Below are 24,294 nucleotides of genomic sequence, written 5' to 3'. Positions count from 1 at the left end.
CTTTCATGTTTGTTGGGCTCATCACGAGAAACGCCCACTCCCTTGCCTCCTGGGCCTCCTCCCCTGTCCTCCGTCCCACTTCCCCTTCGCTGTTATCTAACTGCCCCGACAGACCTCCCAGGGATGCTCCATGGTCTAAATGGAAGCTCAGTCCCTCCTGTATGTCCAGGCTGCTGGGTGGCTGACATGTATCAGTCTGGGAAGTGGGACAAGTGCCAGAACCCAAGGCTATTACCCCTGCACCCCACCCTCAGTGAAACGGTGATAAAGGTGGGGTCAAGGGTATGGCCCCAGAGCACCACCAGCGGCCTCTGGCAGACAGAAAAGGCAGAGCTGGAGGGGAAAACTGAACATTGGCTGGGTTGGGAGAGCTGGCTTGACAGATGAGGACTAAACCTCAGGAAGACACAGAGCTGGGAAGGACCCCACAGGGAGGGATGGCGGAGAGGCGCAGGTTGCTCTCCCAGGTGAGCTACTCCTCAGTGTTTCCAGACCCTAGAAGCACCCCCATCCAACTCCCCACGGACCGAGGAAAAGAGGTGGGTTGCTTAGAGGGTGCAGACTTGGGGGAGTACACAGGTCTGAGAGCACGGGAAGAAGCTTTCCCATCCTGGTCTGGGTGATGTTTATAGCCGGACCAGTGGCTTGGGGCTGGAAGCCTCCTCGTGACTAAGGAGGGGGACCGCGCTGGCCCTGCGGAGGGAATTCCCTGTGGGGCTGCCCCGCAGGTTCTCGTCCCAGCCCCTCCCCCGCACGGCTCTCACACCTGCTTCGACCCCAAGCAGATCAGATGTGGCCGTGGGGGGGTCATGTGACGGAGAGATGGCTATAAATAGCTGGGGGTGGGCACGCTGCCCCAGACGCCTTGGGGACAGGCAGGAGGACAGGCTTAAGGAGCTGTGCTGGGGGGAGGGCGGGGGCACGCCGGCCGAGGCCTGGCCGGGGGCGGGAGCATGGAGCCATCTGGGTCCCGGCGGCGTGGGGGCGAGCCAAGCTGGTGGGGTAGCGCCCCCCAGTACCAGTACGTGCCCTTTGAACACTGCACCAGCTACGGACTGCCCTCCGAGAATGGGGGCCTGCAGCACAGGCTCCGGAGGGAGGCAGGCCCGCGTCCCAACGCCCACCCCACACAGGTAACGGCCTAAGGGGAGGGGGCGGCGGGTTGGGTGAGACAGTGGGGCCGTGGAATGGGGGAGATGGGGAATTAGGGGAAAAGAGGGAGCAGTATGATCTTTTCAACCTGAAAAATACATGGTCATGTGTTCAACATATGGACATTCTTCAAAGGTCTGGGTTTAGCGTTGTGAGCACCTTATATAGAGATACAGGTGTACTTCAACAGAAGCTTTACTAACAGGACCCTGGAATCCTGGGGGGAGACGGCAGAGCCATGCGTGATGAGCTCGTGCTTACGTAACCTACAGGAGGTGATTGACAGAGGAGCCCACACCTCTGTGTGTGCGAGCTGTCCTTACACCCTCACCCACATGCAGACACCCCCGGCTTTCTCCCTCCTCACCCTCTGTAGAACACACACAAATCAGCTCTTCTGTAGAGGGCAGGTTGGAATGAGTAGAGAAAATGGACTGAACTGCTTATCCGTGATCAAAGATAGACCAGTGTCAAGTGAGCAGAAGAAATGTAATCAAACGTTCAAGTGGGAGAATTAAGAACCTGTGAGATGGCAGACACCTGGAAAGGTATGGAGATCTGATCCCAGCGAGAGGGGCTTGTGAACTCATTAGGGGTGTGCAGGGATAATTTTCCTGCAGGGGTTCTAGACATCTAGGAGCGGGCAATGGGATGGGCATCACTGAAGGACAGGTTGGGAGCTTGTTGCAGATAAATACACAGGTTAGGATTAGCGCGTGAGCAAGCGTGCAGAGAGCCACAGGATGGAACCTGTCGGGAGGACCAGGAAATCAAGATTTACAAGTGTTTTAGCCAATGAAGGGACAGACTGTGGTCCCTCTAGTTTAGGGGGTCTAGACAGGGCTGGGAAGCTGAGGGCTGGGCTGGTGATCTCAGCATTGGGGGCCAAGAGGATCCATGTCTCAGTCCTGATCTGTCCCCAAGGTGGTGGGTAAGGGCAGCCCCAGAGAGGCAGTTGCGGATGGGGACACAGAAGCCAGTGGAGGTTCCAGTGGTGAGTCAGAGTGGGCTTCCTGGAGAAGGGGACCCTGGAACACTGGGTGGGGTTGGACAGAAAGACCCCTCCTCATGGCCCTGAGCTCACTGTCACCATGTATGCGGTCTGGGTGGGACGACACTTGAGGAAAGGTGCAGTTATGACCCCTGGCGACAGCAAGGAAACCAGGCACACTAGCGTGAGGCTTCCTGTTGGAAAGGAATGCTGAAGTGACTTGGGAAGTTGGGTTGGGCTGGTCTCTAAAGAGCCCTGAAAGCAAAGAAGAGGAGTTTAGACTTAAGTTTTCTCTGCTTAAATTTTATTATGTACATTTCAAACTTACACAAAAATAGAGAGAATGGTATAATGAGTCCCCTAGTACCCCTAGGGCCCAATGATCAATTATCAATATTGTGTCAGCATTGTTTCATCCATCCTCCCATCCCCAGCCCTAATCCTACACACACAGGTGTTTTTGCTAAGGAATCCCGATACCACACCCCTTTCAGGCTTGGCTTCTCCCTCCCCTCCCAGCCCTGCTCCCTGGCGAGCCCCGGTCCAGCCAGCACAGATCCAGCTCTTCTAGTGTTTTCCAGCCCAGGTTTGGCATGGAGCACCCTCTTCTCGTCTCCACCAGCCTGAGGCAGCCCATGTGCTGGCCCCCCGTGGGTCATGTCTTCTCTCGGGTCCCAGATAGGGCATGGAGGCAAACGTGACATCCCTCGGTCACTAACCTCATCCCAGAAGACGAAAGAGCCATGAGCAGGGTATTAGTGCGGGCCTGTCCAGGACTCAAGCATAAATTCTACTGCTCGTATCGTGAAATCAGATCTCTTCCACCCAGGCTCTCCCAGGATGAGAAACATGGCCTGGCCTGACCCTGGCCCCAGAGGACGGAGTTAGTGCAGTGGAGGTGGGGCAAGTTAAAAGCAGTTAGAGACTTTGCACGCATACCACCCCCCCCCTTCCAAAAAAAAAAAAAAATACATGCTGTACTTCGGGAAGAAGTGGACTGACTTGGCTTATTGGGGCTGGGTCTAGTTTGGGCATATGAGCACGGGGACGGGAGGTGGGTGGGCTTCTCTAAGCCAGGCAGAGCACCTGAGGGCCCTCATTAAAGCTAGACATACCAAGGCCAAGAGCAACCAAGAGTCACCTGCTAGTCTGTCCTCACCTCATCCACGTCAGTGTGAGGGGGTCTGGGGAAATGAGAGAGAGGCCGAGGCACAGGAAGCAGCGATGCAAAAACATGTAATGGACACAGATACCCCGTCTTAGCACAGTTCCCGTATCCCTACTTCAGAGTAGAAATTGGTCTCCTTGATGAAGGCTGCTATCAACCAAGATGAGTACAGATGGGTGAGAGTGTGGAGGGATAGACAAGGGTGAGGAGTGGGAAGTGTGCAGTCGGAGAGCGGGGAGTGGAGGGCACGGATGACCTCAAAGTGACCCTGCATGAGGCCCTCAACACCCAGGATTTGAAAAAGCTCTTTGTTCATTTTATCTGCGGTCTATACTTCCCACTATTTCTTTTGACTCCAACAAGACAGACCTTTCCCCTCTCCCTCTGTCCAGATCTATGGGCATCAGAAAAAGCAGTTCTCAGACAAGGAGCAGGACACCGGGATGCCCAAGACGATGGGCTCCAGCGCTTCCATGGACAGCTACGATGGGGATCACTCCTCTAAATGTCAAGGTGATGGGCCTGGGGAATCAAGGAATCTGGAGTGGAAGGAGGTACAGGGGTTAGGACACTCACTCAGAAGTGCCGCTGCATGTTTCCTCATCACAGTCCCCACGTGCGCACCAAAACCCTCCTCCAAGTGTGAAGGAAAAGACATGGCTCCCATGTCCTTCTCACTCTGCCTTCCTGCCATCCCTCCCACGCAGCCCCAAGAAGCCAGAGTTTAGAAAGGAATCAAGTAGCCAATGGGGAATTGGACTTTGGTGCCTTCTGAAGGGCAGAGAGGTGAGGAGAAACTCAGGGAATGAGACATCTAGACTAGACCCCGAGGGCCCCACACCTCCCCATCCTCAGCCACACACCCAGAGCAGCAACTGCTTACCTGCACCTCCTCACTCTTTCTCCTCCTAGATTGTATGCACCGTCTGGGATTCCTGGTGAGAAGAAAATTAGGGGAAGATTGGATCTTTCTGGTGCTCCTGGGGCTGCTGATGGCTCTGGTTAGCTGGTGCATGGATTACGTCAGTGCCAAAACCCTTCAGGGTAGGTCTAACCTGGCCCTTTGCCCTCAGCCCTGCCAATACTGTGGTTGTTCTAGAGTTTCGACCTAGGGTAAGCTGGGGGTGGGAGGGCTTTGGGAGGGGGATGGAGCACAGAGGAGACTGGGTGTGGCTCTGGCCCAGGACAAGACCAGATCCATTTTTCCTGCCCCTTCCACCTGCTGCCAGCCAAGCTGTGGGGCCCTCTCATAGGGTGACCAACTTGTCCTAGTTTTCCTAGCACTTTTCATTTCGGGCAACTGAAAACACCTGGGGCCCCAGGAACCCCTCAGTGCCGGGTTAACTGGGGCAGTCGGGTGCCCCACAGCCTATAACAACGTGCCCACAGAGTGTGGTTTGCTGCATTGCCACCCACGCGACCTGCTGCAAATGGTGGGAACTTGAATGGGTCACGTCACCTCCTCTAGCTCAGACCCCCCCATGTGTCCAATAAGAAGAGTGCCACCTCTGAGGTCCAATGGGATAGCCGTGGTGGGAGCAGTCTCCTAGCATGCTGTCCCTGCTGCGGTGTGGGGGTGGTGGCAACATGCCACCCACACAGGACTGAGCCCAGGTGCCCGTCTCTGCAGCCTACAAGTGGACCTACTACCAGATGCAGCCCAACCTGCCTCTGCAGTTCCTGGTCTGGGTCACCTTCCCACTCATCCTTATCCTCTTCAGCGCCCTCTTCTGCCACCTCATCTCTCCCCAGGCTGTCGGTGAGATCTTCCCGGATCCTATCATGCCATCCACGTAATCCAGCAGCATCTCATTGGCCTGTAGAACTTGCACTCCCCTCCCTCCCCCGCCCCTCTGACAGCCCTTTCCCTGCTTTGCAACCTTCCTCCCCGCCATGGACCTCTGGCCCCACCCCCATGTCCACTATCTGGATGTCCATCTACTTTAACCTCCAGCTTGAACCTGAACACAATCATTTTTTAAAAACCCCTTTAGGCTCTGGAATCCCTGAGATGAAGACAATACTTCGTGGGGTTGTCCTGAAGGAATATCTCACCGTCAAGGCCTTTGTGGCCAAGGTTGTGGCCCTGACTGCAGGGCTGGGCAGTGGCATCCCTGTGGGGAAAGAGGTAGGATTCCAGTTACTGCGGGGTGAGCTGTGCAGGCCCTCAGGTAGAGGGTGGCACTGAGTCTAGAGGGAGCTCTGGGGCAGCCGAGGACCATGGGGGTTCTGGGGGGAGATACACGGGGAGGTCCTCATAGCACTAGCAGAGCAGAATCTCGCATCCTGGGTGCTGTGGGCACCAGGGGCTGGTAATTCTTGGTTCTGGAGGGCCATCCTGTGCATTGCAGTATGATTCACAGCCTCCCTGGCCTCTACCCCCTACATGCCGGCAGCCGCCTTGGGTTATGACAACCAGAATGTCTCCAGATGTTGCCAAATGTCCCCTGGGGGCAACATCTCCCCAGGCAGGAACCACTGCCTTAGAGACCATCCAGACATGTTCTGTGAAAACTGAGACCTAAGAGAGGCTGTGCTTTTTTTTTCAAGGTTTTGCTCATGTACCTTCTTGGTCCGCTGCAGCCAGTTATCTTTTCAAAATGGAATCAGAAATGTCTGCCCTCTGGTCAGGAACTTCCAGTGGCTTTCCATTCCTCTTAAAATGAAGTCCACAGCTATTCCCGGGGCCTGGGGGCCTATGTTCATCAGGCTCTTCTCTGGCTGGGCTTCTGTCCTCCCAGGCTGCCCCTCCTTCCCCGTGCTTGAGTGACAAGCACATCCTGCCACTCAACTAGGCAAGCCTGCCCCCTCTAGGGGCTCCTGCACTCACTTCCCCTCAGCCTGGAACATGCTTCTCCCCGATGCCCGTGGGGCTCACGTCTCATTTCTATCAAGGCCCTATTCAGTTGTGGCCTTCCCCATCCCGCCCTCGTCTTTGCTGTCTCTCTCTCCTCTGACCCTCCCTCAATGTTTTCATAGCCCCTAGCATTTTCTGAAATGATACATGACAGTGTATCACCGCCTTACCTCCCTGGGATGAAGGTCTGCGAAGACAGAATCTCTATCTTACTCACCTGTATTTCCAGCCCCTGGTACAGGGCCTGGAGCAACTAACGTCTGTCCAAGAATGTCACCGAATCCCCCATCCGGCCCCCTGCCCCTGACCCCTCGTCCCCCTCCTCTCTCCCAGGGCCCCTTTGTCCACATTGCCAGCATCTGCGCTGCAGTCCTCAGCAAGTTCATGTCCATGTTCTGTGGGGTGTATGAGGTAAGGCTGAGAAGGTAAAAGGATGTGGGGCTGGGCGCGCTGGGGGTGTGGGGCAGGGCTGCCTTGGCCGCGATGCTGAGCCGGGCACTGCGCTAACCCACGCTCCCTCCTCCTGCACACACACGCCCCCAACCTGCTTACTCCAGCCACATGATGCCGCTGTTTAGCCTGTGCCGGTCCCTTGACGCCCCTCCCTTCCTGATCCCTGCCCCTGCCTCGGGGGTCCGCACGTGGTCCACTCCTCTGCTGCCCCTGTGTCCGTTCCCCTCCACGTTTCCCTCCTGTGCCGCCGCGTTCCTCTGTCGTTCCTGGTCCTCCACCCCATCCCGTGCGCTCTACCCCGCCCCAGCCCTCCACCCGCCTCGTCCGCGCGCTTCTCTGTTGCAGACCGTGCCTGGGCAGCTTGATCTCCTGGTGTCGGCCTGCGCCGTGGGCGTGGGATGCTGCTTTGCAGCCCCTGTCGGAGGCAAGTCCCACTTCCTCCCTACCTTGGTGGCCTGAGGGGTTGGGGTGGCCGCCACAGGCTTTGGGGTGGGGAGGGGTGCTTGCGGAAGGGACCAGTGGGTGGGCCTTCGGGGAGTGACCCTGGATCACAGCCCCTGGTTTCCAGGCACCCGCGCTTTTTTTTAACCCGAGAGCTGAATGTTCTTTTGAGGCTGGCGGCTATTTCTTGCCGGCTTTATTGGTGCAGTTTGTCTGAAGTCCTTTCCTGTCTCTCTTGCTATTGGCACTTCTTGTCCTGAGTGTCCCCATCTCCAGCCCCTCTCTGGTGACCATTTATTGACTTACCTGCCTTCCATATATTTGCCTAACATTTATTTCATTTTCTGTGTTTGGCCTTGCACTATGAGATCACTTCCTGTTTGCCAGACTTACTGAGTTTCTCTTGGCCTGAGATCGCAGGGGGAGATGGGGCCACTGTGATTCCCCGTGACTTAAGCCTCTCCTTTATTCCCCACCCTTGCCTGTTCTCCTTTCCTCTTCTTCCCCCCCTGCCCATCCCTCCCATCTTGCTGTCTGTGTGTCTCTCCCCTAGTAGCAGCCGTACTATTACACTGACATGCTGACCGTGGGCTGTGCGGTAGGAGTCGGCTGTTGTTTTGGGACACCACTTGGAGGCAAGTGATTTATCCCGCCTGCGTCTGTCCACTTGCCTGATCTTACTCCCAAAAGAGTTTTTGTCAGCATCTCCAAGTTCGAGCATTACCAGTTAAAACAAGGGTAAAGCAAGAGCTAACTTTTAGTGAGCATTTACTATGTGCAGGCAATGTTCTAAGGATGTTACACTCTTTCCTGCCCAAAGCTGTATGAGATTGATATTAAGGAAGACAGAGAGAGTAAGTGACTTGAGCAGGGTCATCCTGTTAGTGAATGGTAAAGCCAGGAAGGGAAACTGAGGTGGCCTCTTGGGTCCCCTACTTATATTAAAACCCTTTGTATTGTTGGATGTTTTTGCCCTTCACTTATTACATCTTCTAACAGGGAACTTCTATGTATATTCCTCCTCCCCCTTCTTTGGTTTTCTCTTTAAAAATTCACTTTTGTTGTTGTGTTGGGTTTTTTTATAAATGTATTTATTTATTATTTATTTATTGGCTGCATTGGGTCTTCGTTGCTGCACACGGGCTTTCTCTAGTTGCTGAGAGTGGGGGCTACTCTTCATTGTGGTGCGCAGGCTCCTCATGGTAGTGGCTTCTCTTGTTGTGGAGCACGGGCCCTAGGTGTGTGGGCTTCAATAGTTGTGGCACATGGGCTCAGTAGTTGTGGTTCACGGGCTCTAGAGCACAGGCTCAATAGTTGTGGTACATGGGCTTAGTTGCTCCGTGACATATGGAATCTTCCCAGAGCAGGGCTCAAACCCGTGTCCCCTGCATTGGCAGGCAGATCCTTAACCACTACGCCACCGAGGAAGTTCTGTTGTTGTTTTATATTGAAGTATAATTGACGTCTCTATGTATTTTCTTCTCCAAGGGAAGACTTACCTTTGGTTGTACGTTGTTAAGGACACAGGAGTTTAGGTAGACCTTATTTAGATTAATAGTCAGGTTTATTTTTATTTTTTTGGCTGTGCCGTAGGGCATGCAGGATCTAAGTTCTCCGACCAGGGATTGAACTTGTGCCCCCTGCATTGGGAGTGCGAAGTCTTAACCACTGGACTGCCAGGGAAGTCCCAATAGTAAGCTTTAAATGAGGACTACAGATGGGAGTTAGAGGTCATTTTTCCTTGATAGCAATTTAAAATTGAATTTAGCTCTTTCTACTAATGCTAGACAAAGGGCAACCTTTCAGATTATTTTCCTTGTCCTGGATAACTAACAAATGGGCATGGTTGTATCTGTTTATTTACTCATAGGTAACAGTTGTAACCACATTAACAGAGCAAGGATTACATAGATCATTCATTGGATTCACTGGTGATAAAAAAAGACACCATGTTGACAACCGGAGAAGCAAAGTTGCAGGAAAGGCATATGCTTCTTAAATGCACCAGCTGTTAGAGGTATCTTTCAATTATGAAAATGTAATCAGTCCTTTCGTAGAGGAGTCTTCAGGAAACTAAGATGACTTGGCTCAGGAATGATACATGGATAAACATTTACAGTTAATGAAAACGTATCCTACTCACTTGAACTGACACTGCACCAATGTCAGCAAACGTGTCAGCTGGCATCCTTTTTGCACTTTTGTTGTCAGCTCTTGTCCTTAAAGTCATAGTCCCCAGCAGGAAGGGTAGTGTGTTTGGATTTCTGCACACATGAAATGTTCACACTTGCATTTATACCCCCTTTCTCTTTATTTGGTCTTTTGCCTTACAAATCCAGAAGGTCTGAAGAACATTTTTAGAAAGGTAGCATTTTGTTTGTTTTTAATCAGATTCTTTTAAAGTGAAGAGAATGTGAATTTTTTGCATAGAACTGGAAGTTTTGGGATGAGTGAGGAAGGTTCATTGTGATCCTGTGTAGAGAATGGGAGAGGCAGATAGGAAAGTTACAGATAAAACATGGCTCTTGATGTAAGAAAATATTAAGTATTGAAAAGTTAAAACTGTTTTCGTGATGTTTGTAGTAAGTGGCAAATATTAAATGGACTTGCAGATAACATGACTTGATTGCTTCTATGTTATGAACACAGACTAATTCTAAAAGAAAAAGATTAGTATTAGAACAATTTATTCACTATGCAGTCAACTTTTGTAAAAAATAAATTTATTTATTTATTTATTTTATTGGCTGTGTTGGCCCTTTTTTGCTGTGCGCAAACTCATTGCTGTGGCTTCTCTTGTTGCGGAGCACGGCCTCTAGGCGCGTGGACTTCAGTAGTTGCAGCACATGGGCTCAATAGTTGTGACTCATGGGCTCTAAAGCGCAGGCTCAATAGTTGTGGCGAGTGAGCTTAGTTGCTCCGCGGCATGTGGGATCTTCCTGGAGCAGGGATCGAACCCATGTCCCCTGCATTGGCAGGTGGATTCTCAACCACTGCGCCACCTAGGAAGCCCTGTAGTCAACTCTTAATGCCTTACATGGATGAAAGAAATCTACTTCAACATTTGGCTAAAATGACAGACATGTTTTTGCTTCCATATGTGCCCTCTGCCGGGAGCCCTCTGGGCGATGTGCCGGTTCCTGTGCTCACAGGTGCTCACAGCAGGAAGGGTAGACAGGAAGGCAAGCAGACCATCACAGCTCACCCAAAGGAGTATCCCAGTGGCAGCCTGAGCAAAGTGCAAGGAAGATACTCTGGAGAGAGGAGACAGCATTGCAAAGTCAAGATGTAAGGGACTGAAATTACCATATATGAGCATTTCTAGAGGATACAGGGGAAGGAATGACAGGAAATGAGTCTGGACAGGTACGTGGGGGCTGAATCATGAAAGTCCTCATAGGAAATGAACAAGAATGTCGATGTCATTCTCTAGGCTAGAATAGCCTGAATGTGTTTCACAGAACACAGTTCACGGTGTTAATAGACATAACAGGTAAACTGTTCCAAGATTAAATAAGTTGGAAAATACTGGGATAAACAGATAGTTTTAAACTGGAAGAGTTATCAGAACGTTTGATATGCTGACCTGCATTGTGAATATCCCAAGTGTGGCTCAAATACAGCATTTCCCACAGAATCCTTTTTGCAAGGACCTTCTTATGGAACTCAGTATCTCACGGACCTGACTTTGGGATACAATGTCATGGGTGAAGGGGAGCTATGGAAGAATTTCATATAAGGAAGTGACATGGCTAACTCTGGCAGATCTGTGCAGAATAGAACTGGCCTGTGGATTAATAGGATTTATCCAAGATTAACAAGAAGACTATTGTCATAGTCCTGATGCTAGAGGATGAGAGACAAAACTGGGCAGAGGCAGAAGAGGTAGAGAACAGGATGATATATTTGGGTGATAGAACATAAAATTGATGGGACCTAGTGGCCGATTTACGTGAGGATGTGAAAGGTAAGAAAGGAGGAGGAGTCTAGGCCAACTTCCAGTTTTATAACGAGGAAAATGGGGTGGAGAGCGGTGCTGCAAGATGGGGAATATGGGAAGTGAAACAGGTCTGTTGATATATTTCACTTTGAATACATCAAGTTTGAAGTTCCTGTGGCATCTCCAGGTGATGTCAGATAAGCAGCTGGCGTGATGAATCTGAAGTTCAGGAACTGAGCTGAAGGCATGGCTCTGTTAACCAGTAGGTTAGCTTGGAGGTGGTAGTTGAAGCTGTGGGCATAAATGAAACTGAGAAAGTGTGTCTATGAGTGGCAATTGTCAGAGACCAAGGAGAAGGCACTGGCTGGGCAGAGGCAAAGGTGCCAGAGGAGAAGACAGAGGAGCCTTCAGGGTAGGAAAGAGAGCAATATTACAGAACTTAGGAGACCAGAGAGTTTCCAAATGCTGTTTGTGTTTTTAATGCTTTGTTTCCTCTTTGCAGCACATTTTCTGTTTGGCTCAGGCGAATATGAAAATTAGCTCTCATTCCAAAATACACAGTGACAGACTGTTAGAGAAAGTGTCCCAGAACTACATCCCGGGAAAGAAAATCTAGCCTAGGATTTCAAAAACTGCTTGTAAAATATTCATAAGTTGGATAGTTTACATCTGAGAAATCAAAGCCAACTTTGGTTTTGTTACTGGTAAAGAAAAGTAGAGACTTGCTCTACCTGACTCCCCACTGTGTTAAATCCTCCTTTTAGCCCAAGGAAGCAGCTGCCTTACCTGATGAGATTTGGGGAACAGAGGCCAGGCATGGTTAGCAAAGCTCTGTCCCTGATTCCCTGTTTTCTGAAATTCCACCCATCTATTCTCTTCTGTTCTCTTTCTTCCTTCCCCCGTTCTCCTCCCTCTCCTTCTCTCCTCTCTGTGCACCCACAGAACAGGGATTGAGCCCTGATCAAGGACCAGGCATTGTGTTAGGTGTTGGCTTCCAAGGAACTTTGAATCCTGGGGGAACTCAGAGATCTAAATAAACAACTGTATCTGAAAGTGCTAAGTGCTCTGATAGTCCAAAATTCTGAGAGAACAAGGTAAGGGAGGGACTGTTTTTACCTGTGGAGCAGGATGGGGGATACCTTCCCAGAGAAGGGGACACTGAGCTAACCATGAGGAGTCCTCTGTCCAAATGCAGCAGCTACTCCATGAGGGAGTAACCATCAGGCAACACTCCCTTGGCACAAATGACTTCCTATCACCATTGACTGTCACCTACAGGGGAGAGGGCTAGGGTCCTGAGGGATTCAAGAGATGTGACTTTTGAACCTAGAAGAGGGAGAAGAAAATGGCTCGGTTGTGAGACAGCACCTGAAGGCAGAAGCAAGTGTAGGGGGGTCTTGGACTGGCCAGCAGCTCTTTCCGCAGAGAGCAAGGGGAGACAAACCTTACCTAGTTCACAGGCTTTCCTGCGGCCGGGCCTCTTCTCCATTCATCTAATTAGGGGCTGCATTTCCTTGTTTTCCTTCTTCATTTCTGATAAAGATGAGGCTTAGCCAGGTGTTAGGTAATTCTGTCATAAGTTTCTACTTTGCAGCTCATCACAGTCTATTCTCTGATTCTTGGTATGTTTAACAATTATTTTCATTGCATCTCTTGAGTCTATCTTTTATGCCCTTATTAGCTTCCTTATTTTGTCCCCACCAACTCTTGCTATTTTTCTATCTACTTACCTTCCCATTTGTGCTCCAGCATCTACTCTCAGAAACAGTACCACTTAGGACTCTTAATTAGGTTTCCTTCTACCTCACTCACCTTTCTTAAGCATAATTGTTTATAACTTCTTCTAGCCTCTTGGTTTCCCCCCTGGATTTGATCCTTTTCAGTCAGGTTTTTGTTTTGCTTTGTTTTATTTTTGTTTTGTTTTAATATTTATTTATTTGGTTGCACTGGGTCTTAGTTGCAGCAGGCGGGCTCCTTCGTTGCAGCTCCAGGGCTCCTTAGTTGCAGCATGCAAACTCTTAGTTGTGGCCATGCATGTGGGATCTAGTTCCCGGGCCAGGGATCGAACCGGGGCCCCCTGCATTGGGAGCGCGGAGTCTTATCCACTGTGCCACCAGGTAATTCCCTGTCGGTCAGGTTTTTAATATTAATTTTTAAAAAATATGGATGAATCCTCTTTCTTTTCTTGGAATGTTGAGTATTGTCAGCTCTCATAAAGCCCTTTCCTATTCATTTTTTTCTTACTTCTTCCCTAAAAGTTGCATGGTATATGGTGCATGGGAGAAGGGAGGAGAGATTGAAGGAGGTGTTAAGGGGAGTCCCTGTAAATCTTGAGCTCTGCTTGGCACTCTGGCGAGCATCTGCTCTGGACGCTTCCTCTCTTGTAACTTTTCTGCAGAAAATTTTCAAATCCCCATGGATATCAGACAACTGTGCATCCCACCCAACCCTGCTTTCTAAGGGATGGAGAGGGCATGACCTCCTGACCCTCACATTTTGTGGGTTAAACCCCCTCATTTCCCATCCTCTCTATACCTTATGGCCACACCCCTGGCCTGCAAAAAACTGCACAATCCGGTGTATGGTTTAGAGCACGGCACAGTCCAAGAGACCATCACTTCCCACTACCGCTCCCCCTGTGATTCGAGTTTCAGCAAAAGCTCCTCGGGTCCACGGGGTGGGAGCATGGGAGAGAGACTCACACTTTTGTCTGCACCTGTCCCTACTTCCTTGCCCCTACAGGAGTGCTGTTTAGCATCGAGGTCACCTCTACCTACTTTGCCGTGAGGAACTACTGGCGAGGATTCTTTGCAGCCACGTTCAGCGCCTTTGTTTTCCGAGTGCTAGCTGTGTGGAACAAGGATGCTGGTAACAGGAGAGCCCTGGGGTGGAGGCAGTGTGAAACAGGGAGGCTGGTAATGGGGTGCGGAGGAAAGCTCTGTGGGGCAGTGCAGACAAGGAGTGGATGGTGTCATTTGGGAAGTGAGACAAAGGCCCAAGGGTATGTAGAGGGCAAGGAAACAGGTCATGGAGTAGGGGAGTAGTGTCTCTGCCGGTAGTGTTAGAAAAAGGAAATTAAATAGAAGAGGAGACATTGGGCTGGGAGGAAGGTTTAATCCTCAAAGCTGGTGACCCTGGTTCCTTCTCGGTGGGTTTCTGCGACGCTCCCACCATAATCCTTGGCCTTTCCATCCTATAGTCACCATCACAGCCCTCTTCAGAACCAATTTCCGAATGGATTTCCCCTTTGACCTGCAGGAACTCCCAGCCTTTGCAGTCATCGGGTCAGTGGGTTTGTCCGTTCTCGGAGCGGGGAGCCAGGGCTGGGGCGTGGCTTTGGATTGGAAAGGACCCAAGCTGGGAAGGTGGGGGAGACATGGGTGAAGTGTACATTGTTGGGGGGAGGTGGGTACAAAGGGAAGGTGGGTGCCTGGTGTTTGCTTCCCTGCGGCGGCCAGGTCCGAGCGATGAGGGTTTCATTTCTGTATAACTCACACCCTCAGGATTTGCTGTGGGTTCCTGGGAGCTGTATTTGTGTATCTGCATCGCCAAGTCATGCTTGGTGTCCGAAAGCACAAGGCCCTCAGCCAGTTTCTGGCTAAGCAGTGAGTCACCGCCCTTCTTTTGCCCTACCTATTTACTTTCTGGTTTCTCCAGCAGTTCCTCCCTTTTAATCTCTGTGGAGGGCGTTAAATGCCTTTAGGTGGCTTGTGATAAAATATAAAGGCCCTGATACTCCACCAGGTGTGAATGGTGTGGTTTCCCCTTAAAGATTGCTTGTTGGTAGAGAGAATGCTGTGTCTAACGGCCTGAGACTACAGTGGACTCCAGGCAACTCTGGCTTACCGAGTCCAGTGTGTTGTCCACTGTGGGTTGGCTAAATTAGGATGAGGATTAATTCTGTTTCTTTTTCAGCCGTCTGCTCTATCCTGGAATCGTCACCTTTGTCATTGCCTCCTTCACCTTTCCACCGGGAATCGGGCAATTCATGGCTGGAGAGGTCGGCTCCCAGGGTGACCACTGAGGGTGGGGGTCAGGTCAGAGAGCACATGACTGGGACCCAGCCAGGTTGGGGCCACATGGAAAAGAGGAAACAGCACAGGTGTCCCTCAGGCTTCTAAACGTATGTGCTTTGGCCCAAGGATAGGATCTCTTCCTGAGAAAAAAAAGCAAAAGGGACCCATGAAAAATGAGACTGGGGAATCGGTTCTCTTAAAAAAATGGAAGTACCGAACATCCCTGGAGAACTGCTCCCTTTTGCTTCCTCCTCTCACCAGTTGATGCCTCGTGAAGCCATCAGTAGCCTGTTTGACAACAATACGTGGGTAAAGCATGTCGGGGACCCTGAAAGCCTGGGCCGGTCGGCTGTGTGGATCCACCCCAAAGTCAGTGTCGTCGTCATCCTCCTCCTCTTCTTCATCATGAAGGTACCTCTCCCTACACTCCTGACTCCCTGAGCTTCTGTTTTCAACCTAGGAACCGGGGTGTGCATAGTGTAGGGAAGGGTAAAACTTCATTGGGTCTTCGTCCAATCTAAAAAAAAAAAATGACAGCTTGGAAACCAGAGCATAAGTAAGCTGCTCATTTAGAGAAGTGAACCAATATCTGGCTTAATGTTTCATTCATGTCGACTTAGTGATGTTGCCGTAATTATTATAACCCTTTTAAAGGTCCCACTCGCTAAATTATTGAGACATCACAGCAGCCAAGTAAATAAGGGCGAGACAGAGCTTAGCAATACAGATAACTGTATAAAGACCTCAGATAAATTAAACCAAATCCCCCCACATGTTAGATAATTAGGTACTTCATTCTCCTTGTATCTGATTATCCATTTTCAGATGATTTGCATATCCATTTTCCCCAAGTCTAGTGGATGATCTCTTTTCTAGAATTACAAAAGGGATAAAATATTTAAATCCATTTTGTTAGTACCTATGAATAATTTTTATAAATGTCATTATTCTCTATTTAGGCAGTGAGGCTGTGAGGATTTTGCCATTCTTAAACCATTTTCTTCTAACTTCCGTTAGGAAACAAAAGCCGATCTCTTTTACATCAGTTCTTTTTCATATCTGCCCATCAACGATCACGTGTTTATAGACTTCTCAATTACTGCCTTATACAAGTATATTTTTATTTCCACCCCTGGTTGTGACATCTGTTATAATTGCTGATTGCCTTTTTTCCCTCTTTTTTGATGATTGCCTCATTATTAATAGTATGTCTTGCCTGAATAACCCAGCACTTTCCTCCATGTAATAGGGCCTTCATTTGAAAGTATGCCCACACTGAACTTTCAAGTATTTTAATACCTTGCTATTAACTTATTCTTTTTTTAATTAATTATTTATTGGCTGCATTGGGTCTTCGTTGCTATACATGGGCTTTCTCTAGTTGTGGTGAGTGGGGGCTACTCTTCTTTGCGGTGCGCAGGCTTCTCATTACGGTGGCTTCTCTTGATGTGGAGCATAGGCTCAATAGTTGTGGCATGCAGGCTCAGTAGCTGTGGTTCACGAGCTTAGTTGCTACACAGCATGTGGGATCTTCCCAGCCCAGGGCTTGAACCTGTGTCCCCTGCATTGGCAGGTGGATTCTTAACCACTGCCCCACCAGGGGAGCCCCTATTAACTTATTCTTGATACTTATTGTGAATCTATATTTCCTCAGAATATGAGTCACTAAGTTATATTTATATTATAATAGCTGTAGTGGGTTCATTTATTCGTTTATTCAATAAATGTTCTAATGCACCTACTGTGTGTCAAATATATAATACTCAATTTTTGATCTTTGGAGAATCTTACACTTATGGTTAAAAAAATTATTTTAAAATTTCCTTCTTGGTTTTTGCTGCTCATTTAATGTGCTTGTCAATGGTCTTATGATTAGAGATACCAGGTGCTTGACACACCAGGTTCCAATTCTGTCATTTATATTCTCAGGGTTTGCTGTGGGGTTTCTGGAAGTTTTAATGATGTAAGCTCTCTCTCACTCCACCCCACAAGGGTTAATTGGGTCTATGGCTTCCATATTTTGCACACTCACTTTATTAATTAGATTAGTTTTGTTTCTCCCTTCAAAAGATTTGATATTTTTGTCATAAAGAAGTTTTCAGTGTCTTTTTAGGGATCTGATTTTTGGACTTTCGTTATAGAGTTTATCTTCTCTAATTTATAAACACCAACTTCCTGTAATTAGTTGTTGAGCATATAAACCCATCTGCAGTAACCAAGTCCAAGTTTTGATGGCATTTCAGAATTTATTTTTCAATGATAATAATTGTGTTCTGATACTCCTCTAGACTGAGCTGTAACTTTACGATCATATATACTTTTGAAATGTTAACTGTATGAAAAATTTTGGAGACACAAAATTCTGTATGTATTTTCAACATTTCCTTCACACCTCACCTCATTTCCCCAGATCCCCAAGTATATCTGGTTTTCACTTCACAGATTAAAGTTTATTCTGAGAAAACTGCTTGGATTATATAGGACTCAACTGTACGTCACTCTTATTAACTTCTCACTGAATTACATCCTCGATAATATCTAATAATAAGAGAATCAAGAAAAGAAACTCACATTTCTTGGGCTATATTTCAAGCCCAACAGTTTGCAGCAGGCCTATACTATTCTGTAATATTTTAAATATAAACCATTCACTGCTGTAAATCCATGATATTACCTAGTTATCACTGCTTCCAGCATTTTCACTGTCCTATTATTGAATACATAAGCATATGTGTCCTTATTATTTCCAAAATGTGGACAACAGAGTACCTAGGCAAATTAGAACATAAAATTGACTAGAACTATTTTTCCACAGTCTGATTTGAAATTTAGCCTATGTGGCCCTCTGGCAATATCAGTGCTTGCAGATAAGATTCTCAGTTCGGCTCTTTTATTAACATTGATGAAGGAAACTTACATGTTTTCAATTTTAAAACATGGAAAGTACCATCAGGTTGGAAGTGTGGAGTCTTTATAAAGAGTATGAATACAGTTACAACATCTCAGTTTCCTTTTTAATAAGTCTAACATTATTACCTAGTATCACTGCGTTCTCAACACAGCCTGAGGCTGTGTAGAATTCTTGCCTAATCTTCCCGTGGTTCCTTCCTGTGAAGTGTGTACATAAAGTACAACCTGTGGTAAAGGGTCTCTAGTTTCCTGGTTCTCTAGAACTGGGTGTTTATTTAATTAATTAATTAATTAATTTGTTGGCTGTGTTGGATCTTCATTGCTGTGCACACGGGCTTTCTCTAGTTGCGCTGAGCAGGGGCTACTCGTCATTGTGATGTGGGCTTCTCATTGTGGTGGCTTCTCTTGTTGTGGGGTACAGGCTTTAGGCACAGAGGCTTCAGTAGTTGCAGCTCTCGGGCTCAGTAGTTGTGGCGCACGGGCTTAGTTGCTCCGCGGCACGCGGGATCTTCCTGGACCAGGGATCGAACCTATGTCCCCTGCACGGACAGGCGATTCTTAACCACTGTGACACCAGGGGAGTCCGAACTGGGTGTTTAAAATCTTTGGAGTTATTTGGGTTACAGATCACTTACCCTGCTTCTGGATCTTCCCTTTCATGTGCTAATAGCTCAAAAAGTTTGTTCTCTCAAGTGTCGTTCTCTGTGCTGTAGGAGTTGTTAATTAAGTTCAGTGTCCTCCAGTCCTGGTGCTGTTCTTACACATATCTTGGAGGATAATCTAAAATTCATCCTCTGAAATCAGACCAATCGGCCACCTATTATCTGCATCACTGGAGCTTTCAGATTAACCTGAGCCTACAAAATCCCTTATGGCTTTCATGTGCTTATTCCAAAGAGATAGTACAGAATAGTTCAAGGGGTCTCAAAATGTTATATGTCAGGATCACTTAAGAAGCTTAAACTACAAGTGCATAGAACTCTGTCTCCATTCAGCTTCCAGTGGTGTCTGGTCAACCACAGTTTAAACAAGTTCCCCCGCAAGCATTACTATTGGATGTTTTAAGCAAATATTAGCTCTGAGTAGCGTTTCTGCTTTGCATGAATACTGTTTGACCAAACTCTCTTCTTTCTTTCTTTCCTTGCTTCCTTCCTTCTTATTTAACTTACGTTACCTGCATTTACTGGGCACTGTGCCAGTGCTGAGAAAAGGCTGAGACAACAAGATACTCTCTTGTGACAAGATCAAGGAGTTCCTAAGTCTATATCATCTTCATTTGTACTTTTAGTTTTGTTGTTTTCAACTGTTTTAAACAGTCCTCTTTGGACATGACAATGTATGTATTTTGTCTCATCTCAGAGCTTCTGGAATGAAGGCTTCTCAGAGCCTTTATCATTGTCTCTTGAGGTCATCCCTGGCTCAAGGGAATCTCTCTAAGGTTCAGAAAATTGAGAAATTTATTTCTCACTAGTTTGCAATAAAGTTGGTGCAGTTTTTTAAATTGTAAATATTTTGATCCTGGCAGTTTGTGTTGACCTTTAGCTGCTGTCATCTTTTACCAGATCAGTTTGAGATCTTTTTTTAAGATTGGCTTATTTATTTTGGAAGTGATATGTAAACCTGTTGCTTAATTTATGTATTATGTCTCATATGTTTGTTTCTTTTACCGATATTTCCAAAGTTCAACCACCACTCCTTTTCCCATTTCATTTCTCAGTTCTTTTGCATTCTTTGTTGTACAATATACACACTGCTTTTGCTAAAATCATCCCAATTCCCCTTGTAATACTACCTTGGCCTGGGAGGTCTTTTCTGTTACACTGGCTAACTTAGCTGGCTCTCAATGTGCTTTTCCAGGATGGTCAGGACAGATCTGATTTTCTGATCTGTTGTTGGAGGTGATTTGATGTTCAAGGAAAGGGCTGGGGCAGAACCATCTTCACTCCAATTTCCCTTGTGAGGTTTGCCATATAGATGGCTTTTTAAGTGACCATATTGAAACTAAATCAGTCATGCAGTAAGTCACTACAGCTGTAAGGTGTCTGCCACTTAGAACTGTGGCTCTTTTTCAGAAACATAGTCTGTCCAGTAAAAGATATCCTCCAGGTTCAAGAGCTTCAGGCTGCTCTGCTGAGGTGACCTTTTTGGACTCAGAGGATACAGTGGGCTAGGGCCCTTTTGGGGCAATGACAGAGGAGTCTTCACAGGCAAACACTGTCTCTCCAAGCAGAGCAATCTGAGTTAACTGCCTGGAGCAATCTCATACTGTTGTCTTTGGTGATCACTCTGAGTGCTCCATTTTTTTTTTTTGGTTCTGGAGGAAGGGTGACAGACAGGATGGCTTCCAGAAGGATTAGCTATCCTAGGATTTCTGTAACTCTTGAGGCAGGAGGAGAAGGGGAAGGGGGTTGAGTGAGTGTGTGTGTGTGTGTGTGTGTGTGTGTGTATCATCGGGCAGAGCTGAGAGTGTGTCCTGACGCCTCTTTTTACCCCAGTTCTGGATGTCCATCGTGGCCACCACTATGCCCATACCCTGCGGGGGCTTCATGCCTGTGTTTGTGCTTGGTAAGTTCTGATGGGAAGCCTGGGATCTTACTGATGGCTGCAATCTAGGGTACTGGGAAAATAAGGCATGGTCTGGAATGCTGGGGGTTTGCATTCGGTCTTAGCGCCCAAAGAGGGATTGGCTCTGAAAAAAGAAGATAAAGACCTTGAATCTCTCAACACCTTCCTTCCTTTTGTCTCTCCCTAGGAGCTGCATTCGGAAGGCTGGTAGGAGAGATCATGGCCATGCTTTTCCCTGATGGTATCTTATTTGACGACATCATCTACAAGATTCTACCTGGGGGCTATGCAGTAATTGGTGAGACACATTCCATCCTCCTGTAACCCCAGATACCCACATTCATGTCTCCCATGACATCCGCATTCCAGGCTACACAATATGGTTTTAATTTGATGCTGTTTAATTCAACTTTTATTCAAATAATCAACCCTTGGCTCTGACTCTCATTAGCTCTTATTAAACATCTTTATGCCTTAGTTTCTTCACATAGAAAAGGGATTATGGGGATTAAATGAGATAATAAGGATGAGAGCACCTAGGATCACCTCTGAATGTTTGGTAAGAGCTTTTTCTTTTTTACAAAGAATCGTGGAAACACCAGATGACTGGCTCAAATACTCCTAACCTGCAGATGTGCTCATGTTGATGGCACTTAAGGGCACATGACTAAGAGCTAAGAAACATGGGCTCTGGACTCATCCCTGTCTCTTGTCACCTGGATGACCGTGGGGCAAGTTAGCTGCCTTTCTGAACCTTAGTTTCTTTATTCTAAAATGGCTTCTGAGATGTTTTACAGTGCTAACATTTTGAGAGTCTGAGATAATCTTTTTCCATTAAATCTGTAGTCCTTTCCAACCAAAAGCCATGTCTAACGAAATGAGTGGTATATGTCCCAGAATTATTATGCTTCCTCCCTCCCTCCACTCTTCACCAAAATTCTATAACATCTAAGGCCACGCCTTCTTCTGATTCAGAAGAGCTAACCAGCTTTATAGCGCATATGGTGACCTTACTCCCCCATCATAATTATTCACAAAAATATGTTTCATCAGTGAGAGTCATCTGCTCTTATTCTCCATCTTCATGCCTCTCAGGTATCCCCCCAACCTCCCTTGTGGACATTTGTCAGTATATATATATATATATATATATATATATATATATATATATATATCCTGTGTTAATTTATGTTCTGAAGGATATCTGGTATACCATCAAGTAGAATCATTCCTCCCAATATTTCCCTTTTGTGACTTTTTGTTCCATTTTGATATATGGCTTCCCCAGCATCTTTTCTCATAGAATATCTTCTCATATTTAAATAAGAAATATTGTTAATGCACTAGAAACTATTTTGGTTGGTGGGAAAATGTAACCAAAAATGAGTAAGACAGATTCTGTCTTCCAAGTGCTTATGGAATCGTAATGATTTAGATCTGCAAGAATCTGAGAACTTATCTAATGACCCTTTTCACCTTAGAGATGAGAGCATGGGATTCCAGAAGAATTAAGTTCTACTCATACAGTTGAGAAATAGTAGAATCAAGATCTCATTGTTCCAACTCCACAGCATGATTCTTGGGTTTTGATTCTATCCACTCATAAATTGTTGGCATCAAAACCTGAGGTCCAAGGTAAAATGCTGTAAATGGGTTTTTAAATGCTCAGTTAAGAGTGATGGAAACTTTTAAAAGCAAGGAATAGATAGCACATCACTATCATTATTTTAGAAATGAAAATTTGGACACACACAACATTTTTGTAAGTTGCCAAGGTCATAGAATGAGATCCAAATGATGGTTTTCTAACAGTTCAGCATTCTAAGCTGCTACTCCCGACAAATGGTTATCTCGGGAGTGTTCATACTGCCCAAGGTCATGTGTCCCCACCCTATGTCACTCCCGTCACATCCCCATGTAGCCTCCATGCCAATAAAGGCAGCCCTAACCCACGGGTACCCCCTGTGTCTCATTCTAGGAGCCGCAGCACTGACTGGTGCAGTATCCCACACAGTCTCCACGGCCGTGATTTGCTTCGAACTAACGGGTCAGATTGCTCACATCCTACCCATGATGGTGGCTGTTATCTTGGCCAACATGGTGGCTCAGAGCCTGCAGCCCTCCCTTTATGACAGCATCATCCAGGTCAAGAAGCTACCCTACTTGCCTGACCTTGGTTGGAACCAGCTCAGGTCAGGGGCACCAGCTGGAATTAGTTCAGATTTGATGGGGTTGGGTGGGAGGTTCTAAGATTGAGGATGAGGTTAGGGTCAATGTCCAGAAGCACTGCTTTTTGCTTATTTTTATATTCCCATGTACTTAATAAATATTATGCGTGGTCAAATGCATGGCAAACCTCATGGGAGCAGTGGAAAGAACAGACAAGGGACAGGCATATGGCGGGGCTAACCCCCCTCTGTGCTTTCTCCCTCCGTAGCAAATTTACAATCTTTGTTGAGGACATCATGGTGCGGGATGTGAAGTTTGTTTCAGCTTCTTGCACTTATGGGGAGTTGCAAAATCTGCTCCAGACTACCACAGTCAAGACATTACCACTGGTCGATTCAAAAGGTGAGTGGGAGGGAAGCAAGCAGTTTCCTGAGCTAGTGACCCGAACAAGGGCTCCACAGACGTGGAGGCAGCATTGTGGTGTGGGCTTGTCTGTAGGGGCCACCCAGTCTGCTACAGGACACCCAGCCTTAGGGAACGTGATCATCTTCAAGGAAGGAAAAACTCAGCCATAACACAAGCACAAGAAGACAGTTAAAAATCCAGTGAAAGAAATACAGTAGATTATTCCTTGTAGTTATGTTCTATACAGTTTCCATGAAGACTGAATTAGGGATATTATACTGAACCATTGCTCCTAGAGGAAATCCAAGGTGAGGTTCCTGCCAGCCTCTGGTCACAACACTTTCTTCAAGTAATCAAAGCATATACTCGTCTTAGGTGTGTGTCTCCTTAAAAACACATTATTTAATATCTATTGTTAATTCATTAATGTTAAGCTCACCATGGCCAATAGCATGATAGCTCATGGTTGAACAAAGCCTATGTAACACACATATTTTCTCCATAAAGCACAGCACAGCTTTCTTGCTTGGGGGAAATTTTAAACAGCAAAATCACCAACACAAAACACAAAAATGCAAAAAAAAAAAACATGGCATTCGGTGGACCACGAAAGGAACATTTGTTTGTAATACGAAAGCTAGAGGAAAAAAAAAAGGCAGAGCTCAATAAAAGTTCTTCAAAAAAAAAAAAGAAAAGAAAAGACAGAGCATCACTTTGTTCATACTCAGCTTGGAACGTGTATGTGGGGCAACCCAAATTTTTTGCTGCTCTGCATATGTCCGTGAATGATGGGTAAAGCACCGCGAGTACTGATTTTGGGTTACAAATATATCTGAGGCTATAGGTGAATTCGCAGATAGGGAATCCAAGAATAATGAGGCTCAGCTATAAATCTTATAGCCCCTTATGTGGTTCTCTTTGCTGCCGCACTAAAGGATAGCTGTTCTTTCGAGCCCAATTTGAGGAACAGGTGAAACTGTCCCATATGAAGGAGTGAGCGTGTTTAATGAACAGTGATCTCACCTCCTTCACCATCCTTTCTGCCCACCTTTGGCACTTAATCTTGCTTTGTAATTATTTCTGATTGTGGTTTCTATATCGATGTCTCATCTTCCTCACTAGATTGGGTATCCCTTGAGGGAAGAGACTATAACATCTGTCTCCCTCAGACTGCCTCTTTATAGGTATTTACTGGATATTAAATAAATACTTGTCTAATGTTTGTAT

The 24,294-nt window shown here is 47.0% G+C and overlaps 1 protein-coding gene across 2 annotated transcripts in view; it reads left to right on the top strand.

Annotated features, from left to right (window-relative positions):
* The first annotated feature begins 875 nt into the window (after positions 1-875).
* CLCN1 (chloride voltage-gated channel 1) overlaps positions 876-24,294 on the top strand; it is a 30,024-nt gene continuing 6,605 nt past the window's right edge. Inside the window, exons 1-16 of one of the 2 annotated variants that reach the window (XM_057733685.1) lie at positions 876-1,133; positions 3,704-3,824; positions 4,224-4,355; positions 4,942-5,070; positions 5,306-5,439; positions 6,502-6,579; positions 7,619-7,697; positions 13,745-13,870; positions 14,202-14,286; positions 14,506-14,607; positions 14,918-15,002; positions 15,280-15,429; positions 20,424-20,493; positions 20,681-20,791; positions 22,472-22,685; positions 22,931-23,064. In XM_057733685.1, coding sequence (XP_057589668.1) covers positions 954-1,133; positions 3,704-3,824; positions 4,224-4,355; positions 4,942-5,070; positions 5,306-5,439; positions 6,502-6,579; positions 7,619-7,697; positions 13,745-13,870; positions 14,202-14,286; positions 14,506-14,607; positions 14,918-15,002; positions 15,280-15,429; positions 20,424-20,493; positions 20,681-20,791; positions 22,472-22,685; positions 22,931-23,064 — 1,930 coding nt within the window. In that variant the 5' untranslated portion in view covers positions 876-953. Of the gene's footprint in view, positions 1,134-1,604; positions 1,701-3,703; positions 3,825-4,223; positions 4,356-4,941; positions 5,071-5,305; positions 5,440-6,501; positions 6,580-7,618; positions 7,698-13,744; positions 13,871-14,201; positions 14,287-14,505; positions 14,608-14,917; positions 15,003-15,279; positions 15,430-20,423; positions 20,494-20,680; positions 20,792-22,471; positions 22,686-22,930; positions 23,065-24,294 lie in introns of those variants that run through there. The other variant, XM_057733686.1, reaches the window with a different exon arrangement.

This window comes from Hippopotamus amphibius, chromosome 4 (genome assembly GCF_030028045.1).
Source record: "Hippopotamus amphibius kiboko isolate mHipAmp2 chromosome 4, mHipAmp2.hap2, whole genome shotgun sequence".
In the NCBI taxonomy this organism is placed as follows: Eukaryota; Metazoa; Chordata; class Mammalia; order Artiodactyla; family Hippopotamidae; genus Hippopotamus; species Hippopotamus amphibius.
Note: the sequence above shows the minus strand (reverse complement) of the source record. Positions and strands in the feature narration are given on the sequence as shown.